We start from the raw sequence: 10084 nt of genomic DNA on the forward strand, positions 1-10084 counted from the left end.
GACAGCAGCACCGTGACATACAGCGCTGACAGCAGCTCCGTGACATACAGCGCTGACAGCAGCTCCGTGACATACAGCGCTGACAGCAGCTCCGTGACATACAGCACTGACAGCAGCTCCGTGACATACAGCGCTGACAGCAGCTCCGTGACATACAGCGCTGACAGCAGCACCGTGACATACAGCGCTGACAGCAGCTCCGTGACATACAGCGCTGACAGCAGCTCCGTGACATACAGCGCTGACAGCAGCTCCGTGACATACAGCGCTGACAGCAGCTCCGTGACATACAGCGCTGACAGCAGCTCCGTGACATACAGCGCTGACAGCAGCTCCGTGACATACAGCGCTGACAGCAGCTCCGTGACATACAGCGCTGACAGCAGCTCCGTGACATACAGCGCTGACAGCAGCTCCGTGACATACAGCGCTGACAGCAGCTCCGTGACATACAGCGCTGACAGCAGCACCGTAAGCAGCCCCAGGAGGAAGTCAGCACAGCACAGGGATGGTGTGATCCCCTCATAATAAGAACCCCCAGGAGGAAGTCAGCACAGCACAGGGATGGTGGGAGCCCCTCATAATAAGAACACCCAGGAGGAAGTCAGCACAGCACAGGGATGGTGGGAACCCCTCATAATAAGCAGCCCCAGTAGAAATATGACACCGCTCAACCTCTTCAAAGAGGAGGGTAGGGGCATATAGTACGGTGTGCTTTTTTGGGTCAGGGAAGTGAGCCAAATGAATTAAGAAGGTCTGTGTGCTTGATTCCAAAAATTGTTTTATAGACATATACATGGTCTACTGATCACATGTGTTGAATTCCTCCGAGATCCATGCCTCATTCATTTTTAGAAATGTGAGGTAGTTAACACTGTGGTGAGCTAGGCGAGTACGCTTATCGGTCACAATCCCCCCTGCTGCGCTGAACGTCCTTTCGGACAGGACACTGGATGAGGGGCAAGCCAACAGTTCGATTGCAAATTGGGCAAGCTCTGGCCAGAGGTCAAGCCTGCCCACCCAGTAGTCTAGGGGTTCATCACTCCTCAGAGCGTCCACATCGGCCGTTAACCCAATGTAGTCGGACACCTGACGGTCTAGGCGTTCCCTGATGCTGGATCCGGATGACACCTGTCGATGGGTCGGCTGAAAGAATGACCTCATATCCGAAGTCACCAACACATCTTCAAACCGGCCTCTTCTTGCAGGCGCTGTTGGATTGGTACCCGCAAATCCTTCTCTGGGAGTGGGAATTGCTCCTCTGCCAGCGCACGCAAAAGCAGAATGCAGCATTTCTCGAAGCAAGGCCTGGAAGTGCTGCATTCTGACAGCCCTCTGCGACGGCGGTAACATTTCCGCCATTTTGTGTTTGTACCGGGGGTCTAAGTACGTTGCCACCCAGTACTGGTCCTTGACCCTCATGCTTTTTATACGGGGGTCCCTATTAAAACACTGGAGCATGAAGGCCCCCATTTGCACTAAAGTGGAAGCGGTGTGGTGGCCTGGCTCCTGCTCATCATCCAGGATAATGTCGTCCTCTTCATTCTCCTCTCCCCATCCTCGCACAACAGGGATCCCAGAAAGGTTTAAAGCATGCTCTTCTTGCTCCTGCTCATCCGCCCCGGCACCATCCTCCTCTGACTCCTCATCAGACTCCTGTTGTTGACTTGTCTCAGATAGAGTAGCCCCCCCTGGGAATTCATCCAGCATTGCGACTTCCTCATCTTCCCGCTCCTGCTCCTCCACAGCCTGATCAATGACACGACGCAATGCACGCTCCAGAAAGAAGGCATAAGGTACCATGTCACTGATGGCGCCATGGCTGCGACTGACCAGTTTGGTGATCTCCTCAAATGGCCGCAGAAGTCTGCATGTGTCGCGCATGAGCAGCCACTGGCGCGGTGAAAAAAAACCCAGCTCCCCAGAACCGTTTCTTTCGCAGAGTTCATACAGGTAGACGTTAACTGCACGTTTCTGCTGGAGCAGCCTATCAAGCATATAGAAGGTTGAGTTCCATCGCGTCGGGCAATCGCAAATAAGACGTCTGACCGGCAGATGGTGTCGCCGCTGAATGTCAGCAAGGCGAGCCATGGCCGTGTAAGATCTTCTGAAATGGGCCGAGATTTTCCTTGCCTGCCGCAAGATGTCCTGGACCCCAGGGTATTTGACAAGGAATCGCTGCACGACCAAGTTTAAGACGTGTGCCATGCACGGCACGTGCGTGATTTTGCCCTGTTTCAATGCGCTAAGGCAGATTGGCACCGTTGTCACACACCACTTTACCAACTGTCAAATTGAGCGGTGTTAGCCACTCATCTGCCTGTGAACGCAAAGCTGAAAGGAGTGCCGGGCCAGTGTGGCTCTTTGCTTCCAGGCACAACAGACGCAGCACGGCATGGCAACGTCTCACCTGGCATGTGGAATAGGTTCTGGGGAGCTTGGGCGGTGCAGTGGAAGAGACGCTAGCAGCGGAAAAGGAGGAGGCAGCTGAGGAGGAGAGGGAGGAGGATGGAGTAGAGGAGGAGAGAGAAGAAGAGTCAGGCCTGCATGCAATCCGTGGCGGTAAAACCAAATCTACACGGGTGCCACGGGTTACATGCTTGACGGCCGTCAGAAGGTTCACCCAGTGGGCAGTAAAACTGATATACCTTCCCTGCCCGTGTTTGCTAGACCACGTGTCTGTGGTCAGATGTATCTTGGCACCGACACTGTGTGCCAGAGATACATTCACTTGCCGCTGAACATGGCCATATAGCTCTGGGATGCCCTTCTCTGAGAAATACTTCCTTCCTGGGACCTTCCATTGTGGTGTTCCAATGGCCACAAATTTGCGAAAGGCCTCCGAGTCCACCAGTTTATATGGCAGTAGTTGGCGGGCTATGAGTTCTGACAAGCCAGCCGCCAACCGTTGGGCAAGAGGGTTATCCGGCGTCATCATTTTTTTACGCTCAAACATTAGGCCCACGGAAGCCTGCCTTTTTGCAGAAAAATGTGAGCTTGGCGTGATGGAAGGTGGAGTGGAGGACAATTGTGAGGAGAGAGGAGAAGGAGAAGTAGAAGACGAGGCTGGACGGTGAGAGCCTGCAGTGTGGCTTTGTGTGTTCCGTTGCTCCCACTGGGCTCGGTGATGGCTGCTCATGTGCCTTCTTAAGGCGGTCGTCCCTAGGTGAGTATTGGCTTACCGCGACTAACGCGTTGACTGCAAAGATTGCAGATGGCAACGCTATTGTCAGCAGCGGACACGTTAAAAAAAGCCCACACTGCGGAGCCATGTGCCGGTGTCCTGGGAGCGCCAGATGTGACCGTACATGGTCGATGACTCGCTCCTGATACATTTGCAGTCTGCTTTGTCCCTGCTGTGCAATGTAAGTCATTGCTGCTTCTCCTCCCTATCTGCTGGTCCATATCTCCCTCTGAACTCCCCTCCTCCTTCCTCTCTTGTGGGCACCCACGTGACATCACTAGACACGTCATCATCAACGTCACCTTCCCACCGCTATAAGTAGAGTAGGCAGCAACACCGGGGACCAACCTCCTCCTTGGGCTGATCTGGGTACTGGCGTCAGACTGCTGAGTAGCGCTTGTTGCTACCTCCTCTTCCTGATCCAATACCAAGAGTGGCTGCGCATCAGAAATGTCCTCTTGATATGGATCGGAAAATAATTCCAGTGACTCAAGCGGAAGGTATGGTGTGTGGTGGTGGTGGTGTCGTGTTGTTGGTGGTAGTGTCTTTGGGGGTGCACATAGCAGAGAGTGAAGAAGAGGGTGCAGATCGAGAGGATGAGGAGGGTGCAGAAGAGTAAGGCTGAGCGAGCCACTCAACCAAGTCTGGTGCATCCTTTAAAGTAATTGAACGCACCTTCTGCAACTTCCCACTTTGGCTCAAGCCTGTTGCTCCTGCCCTACCCCTACCACCCCTGCGGAAGGGCCTGCCTCTTCCTCTGCATGTCATTTTTTAAATGACCCTGTGACAAAACTCTTAGTCCCTATACCGCTGAAGGACTGCTGCAGTATAGGTGAGCGGTCAGCAGTGGTGCACGTCAACCCTATCTATTGTGGACCGATAGCGGTCCTTACAGAACAGCAGACTGTACCGCACTCAAGCCTATGTACCGTAGCACCCTATACCAAGTTACCAGTCCTTATAAGAACTTTTGTGGACCAAGCAGGTTGTGTATTAGTGTTTAGCAGACTGTACGTCAGTCCCTATACCGCTGAAGGACTGCTGCAGTATAGGGCAGCGGTCAGCAGTGGTGCACGTCAACCCTATCTATTGTGGACCGATAGCGGTCCTTACAGAACAGCAGACTGTACCGCACTCAAGCCTATGTACCGTAGCACCCTATACCAAGTTACCAGTCCTTATAAGAACTTTTGTGGACCAAGCAGGTTGTGTATTAGTGTTTAGCAGACTGTACGTCAGTCCCTATACCGCTGAAGGACTGCTGCAGTATAGGGCAGCGGTCAGCAGTGGTGCACGTCAACCCTATCTATTGTGGACCGATAGCGGTCCTTACAGAACAGCAGACTGTACCGCACTCAAGCCTATGTACCGTAGCACCCTATACCAAGTTACCAGTCCTTATAAGAACTTTTGTGGAACAAGCAGGTTGTGTGTTAGTGATTAGCAGACTGTACGTCAGTCCCTATACCGCTGAAGGACTGCTGCAGTATAGGTGAGCGGTCAGCAGTGGTGCACGTCAACCCTATCTATTGTGGACCGATAGCGGTCCTTACAGAACAGCAGACTGTACCGCACTCAAGCCTATGTACCGTAGCACCCTATACCAAGTTACCAGTCCTTATAAGAACTTTTGTGGACCAAGCAGGTTGTGTATTAGTGTTTAGCAGACTGTACGTCAGTCCCTATACCGCTGAAGGACTGCTGCAGTATAGGGCAGCGGTCAGCAGTGGTGCACGTCAACCCTATCTATTGTGGACCGATAGCGGTCCTTACAGAACAGCAGACTGTACCGCACTCAAGCTATGTACCGTAGCACCCTATACCAAGTTACCAGTCCTTATAAGAACTTTTGTGGACAAGCAGGTTGTGTATTAGTGTTTAGCAGACTGTACGTCAGTCCCTATACCGCTGAAGGACTGCTGCAGTATAGGGCAGCGGTCAGCAGTGGTGCACGTCAACCCTATCTATTGTGGACCGATAGCGGTCCTTACAGAACAGCAGACTGTACCGCACTCAAGCCTATGTACCGTAGCACCCTATACCAAGTTACCAGTCCTTATAAGAACTTTTGTGGACCAAGCAGGTTGTGTATTAGTGTTTAGCAGACTGTACGTCAGTCCCTATACCGCTGAAGGACTGCTGCAGTATAGGGCAGCGGTCAGCAGTGGTGCACGTCAACCCTATCTATTGTGGACCGATAGCGGTCCTTACAGAACAGCAGACTGTACCGCACTCAAGCCTATGTACCGTAGCACCCTATACCAAGTTACCAGTCCTTATAAGAACTTTTGTGGAACAAGCAGGTTGTGTGTTAGTGATTAGCAGACTGTACGTCAGTCCCTATACCAATGAAGGACTGCTGCAGTATAGGGCAGCGGTCAGCAGTAGTGCACGGCAACCCTATGTATTGTGGACCGATAGCGGTCCTTACAGAACAGCAGACTGTAACGCACTCAGGCCTATGTACCGTAGCACCCTATACCAAGTTACCAGTCCTTATAAGAACTTTTGTGGACCAAGCAGGTTGTGTGTTAGTGATTAGCAGACTGTACGTCAGTCCCTATACCAATGAAGGACTGCTGCAGTATAGGGCAGCGGTCAGCAGTAGTGCACGGCAACCCTATGTATTGTGGACCGATAGCGGTCCTTACAGACAGCAGACTGTACTGCACTCAGGCCTATGTACCGTAGCACCCTATACCAAGTTACCAGTCCTTATAAAAACTTTTGTGGACCAAGCAGGTTGTGTGTTAGTGTTTAGCAGACTGTGCGTCAGTCCCTATACCGCTGAAGGACTGCTGCAGTATAGGGCAGCGGTCAGCAGTAGTGCACGGCAACCCTATGTATTGTGGACCGATAGCGGTCCTTACAGAACAGCAGACTGTAACGCACTCAGGCCTATGTACCGTAGCACCCTATACCAAGTTACCAGTCCTTATAAGAACTTTTGTGGACCAAGCAGGTTGTGTGTTAGTGATTAGCAGACTGTACGTCAGTCCCTATACCAATGAAGGACTGCTGCAGTATAGGGCAGCGGTCAGCAGTAGTGCACGGCAACCCTATGTATTGTGGACCGATAGCGGTCCTTACAGAACAGCAGACTGTACTGCACTCAGGCCTATGTACCGTAGCACCCTATACCAAGTTACCAGTCCTTATAAGAACTTTTGTGGACCAAGCAGGTTGTGTGTTAGTGATTAGCAGACTGTACGTCAGTCCCTATACCAATGAAGGACTGCTGCATATAGGGCAGCGGTCAGCAGTAGTGCACGGCAACCCTATGTATTGTGGACCGATAGCGGTCCTTACAGAACAGCAGACTGTACTGCACTCAGGCCTATGTACCGTAGCACCCTATACCAAGTTACCAGTCCTTATAAGAACTTTTGTGGACCAAGCAGGTTGTGTATTAGTGTTTAGCAGACTGTGCGTCAGTCCCTATACCGCTGAAGGACTGCTGCAGTATAGGGCAGCGGTCAGCAGTAGTGCACGGCAACCCTATGTATTGTGGACCGATAGCGGTCCTTTACAGAACAGCAGACTGTACCGCACCCAAGCCTATGTACCGTAGCACCCTAGACAGACCAAGTTACCAGTCCTGATAAAGAGCTTTGTGGAACAAGTGAGTTGTGAATGATTAGCAGACTGCAGCAGAAGGGCAGCAGTCAAGTATAATATTCTTTCTATATTTGGAAGAAAGAATATTATACGTGTACAAGCCTATTACCGTACCACTGATACCAGTCCTGAAAAAGAACCTTTGTGGAACTAATAGTAACAGCAAGTCTTTAAAATTATCCTCACTGCCTTGACACACTGCTTCCTGCCTGTCCCTATACAAATTGGCAAAAAAGAGTAGGCTGGAACGATTAGCTGGAACAGCTCTTTTGTGGACCTGATAGTAACAGCTAATGATGATGATGATGATGATGATGAAGAAAGACTAATCTGGCTGAGCTGTCCCTAAAATAGCAGCATACAGCGCTCTGTCCTTTATCTAAACTGACAAAAGAAACTCAGGCTGCTGACCTAACACCTATACCAGTCCTGAAAAGAACTTTTGTGTACCAAATAGCTAGCGTTTTCTCTGTCCCTACTCCACACAGGATCCTTTCCCTACAGTGACAGAAGAAAGAATGTAAAATGGCCACCGGATCGGGTGTATTTATAGGTTAGGGGGAATGTCAAGTGTCCATGAGCTGTCATGTCTCAATTGGTTGTCCTGTAACACATGATAAACGTGTCACGAAAGGTTAAAGTTCTTGTATACATTAAACACGTAAGTCCGCCGGGGCGAACGACGGAAAAAGGCGTTCGAACCCGCGGACGGCGAAAGTCGGAAATTCGCCGCGAAACGACCGCCGGGCGAACCGTTCGGCCATCACTAACCTGCAGCTTTTTGGATCACACACACTGAGTTCATATTATCTTAGTTTTTATGAGAGCCAATAAACTATATTACACTAGTCGGTGGTGCTGTTTCCCCTTCCTTTTTGTCTTTTACATCAGGGCTCAAAATTGAAAGCTGAGCTACTAGCCATGCCTACCCAGGTTACTCACCACCATCTCTACCCTGCACCGCCCCTAAACACACCCTCATTAGTTCTCATGAAATGACACGTAAATGTTTTATGCAGAATTAAGTTACAAAAATAAATATTTATATAACTTTATCAGTGCAGCCTCACCTGTGCCCATCAGTGCAGCCTTGTCAGCCTCGTCAGTGGCCCCATTGCAGCCTCGCCAGCGCCCCCCCCCCCCCCCCCGTGCAGCCTCGCCAACGCCCCCCCCCCCCGGTTGCAGCCTCGCCAACGCCCCCCCCCCCCGGTGCAGCCTCGCCAGCCCCCCCCCCCCCCCCGCCCCCAGTGCAGCCTCGCCAGCGCCCCCCCCCGCCCCAGTGCAGCCTCGCCAGCGCCCCCGCCCCCAGTGCAGCCTCGCCAGCGCCCCCGCCCCCAGTGCAGCCTCGCCAGCGCGCCCCCGCCCCCAGTGCAGCCTCGCCAGCGCCCCCCCCGCCCCCAGTGCAGCCTCGCCAGCGCCCCCCAGTGCAGCCTCGCCAGCGCCCCCCCCCGCCCCCAGTGCAGCCTCGCCAGCGCCCCCCGCCCCAGTGCAGCCTCGCCAGCGCCCCCCCGCCCCCAGTGCAGCCTCGCCAGCGCCCCCCCCCCCCGCCCCCAGTGCAGCCTCGCCAGCGCCCCGCCCCCAGTGCAGCCTTGCCAGCGCCCCCCCCGCCCCCAGTGCAGCCTCGCCAGCGCCCCCCCCCGCCCCCAGTGCAGCCTTGCCAGCGCCCCCCAGTGCAGCCTCGCCAGCGCCCCCCCCCCAGTGCAGCCTCACCTGTGCAGAGGAAGAGAGTGAGTGGCCGGATCATCTCAGGGGAAGAGAGTGCGGAGGAAGAGGATTGCCGGCTGTATAGCCCGCTGTAACAGCTTGCGTTAAATTGCCTCTGCTCGCCATTACATCCCAGCCCCGCCTCCTGACCCGACGCATATGACAGACAGAACACGTCACCCATTATTGGACCGGTGTCCTATCATATACAGTCCCCCATCAGAATAGTGTCTGCTGTGTACTGCGCATGCGAAGTGCACAGCACACACAGATTCTGAAAATAGCCAAGGGTGAACGGCGCCTGTGCCGTGAGTCCAGGTTCTAGCCCCACCATCCAAGTGGACATAGAGTGGGAATATAAAAGAGCCGAGCGCGAAGCGCGCCGAGCAAAGCGAGCCCGCGAGGGGCCCTCTAATTTTCCCAGCCCTATGTCCGCTTGGATGGTGGGGGCTACCGCCTCCACTTACGGCGCAGGCGCCGTACATCTTCGGAGATTTTCCGAAGCTTCTTCTGCTCCGTACTGCGCAAGCGCTGCGCATGCGAAGTACGGGGCGGACTCTATATGATGGCCGGACTGAATATGCCAGAACACCTGCGTTGCCCACTCCCAGGCAGCCATGCTCGCCAGCCCCTATTTTCCACTTTATTTTTTTTTAACAATTATTATTATACACGATTTATATAGCGCCAACAGTTTACGCGGCGCTTTACAATGTATAGGGGGGGACAACACAATTGCAGTACAGTTCCATACAAAAGGAATGCGAGTGGAAGATTTGAGGGCTTTTTTTACATATATGTGGGAGTCACCCCAACCCTGCAATCTTTCATGGAGGAATATGGACTTTTAGATTATGGACTTGTACAGGATTATGTCACACTTCTCATTTCTCTGTATCTTTTGACACATTTGCACGCACTTTGGATGAGTTTTGAGCCTTTTGTTCCGGGGAGTTGTGCGTTTTTTTTTTTTGCACGTACATGCATGTTTATAGTGTCTTCACATAACCTCATGCTCGGTAACTCTTCTGTTTCTTCCGTGTAGATCTCTTCTCCGGAGCCTCTATCGCCATCTCTGTCCTGGGCTCCCTCTGTGCCCACGCTGTGGTGATGCTGAGCGTCTTCTATGCCAGCGAGGTGCTGCCAACCATCATCCGGTGAGTCAGACTGCTACTGCGCCCTCGATATGTGCTTATTGTGGGTGCACTCAGCCCTACCCCATAACACCAAGACCGACCCCCCCTCCATATCTACTGTCCGGTCATCTGTCGGTGAATATCGGGGGGCGATGCGACTTCTCCTCTCTGGGAGGACAGGAGGGGGCTCCTTCCGATAAGAAACCATCCTAATCTCTACCAGCAATCAGAGACCTCTGTCATTTTTTATTTATTTAATTTTTTGAGGATTTATTTTTATTATTATTATTATTTTATTTTTTTCTGTGGTTTAGCGCCCACCAAAATAAACCAATGGGGTAAGGCGCTGCTCTTACATAGCTGTAGACCAGATTGAAGGAAATCACACAATAAGATTACGAGAAGCATGGCGACCCGAAGAGCATTGTGACCCGTCTGTAAC

General features: G+C 52.5%; 1 protein-coding gene across 1 annotated transcript in view; it reads left to right on the plus strand.

Annotated features, from left to right (window-relative positions):
* Positions 1–9663, plus strand: part of SLC22A31 (solute carrier family 22 member 31) — a gene marked incomplete at its 3' end in the record, with an annotated part of 31118 nt that extends 21455 nt beyond the window's left edge. Inside the window, 1 exon segment of the mRNA XM_077451044.1 lies at positions 9552–9663. Within this exon segment, the coding sequence (XP_077307170.1) occupies positions 9552–9663 (112 nt within the window).
* Positions 9664–10084: the final 421 nt, after the last annotated feature.

Source organism: Lithobates pipiens, unplaced genomic scaffold, assembly GCF_037356315.1.
Source record: "Lithobates pipiens isolate NorthernLeopardFrog02 unplaced genomic scaffold, aLitPip1_a1.2 Scaffold_10, whole genome shotgun sequence".
In the NCBI taxonomy this organism is placed as follows: domain Eukaryota; kingdom Metazoa; phylum Chordata; class Amphibia; order Anura; family Ranidae; genus Lithobates; species Lithobates pipiens.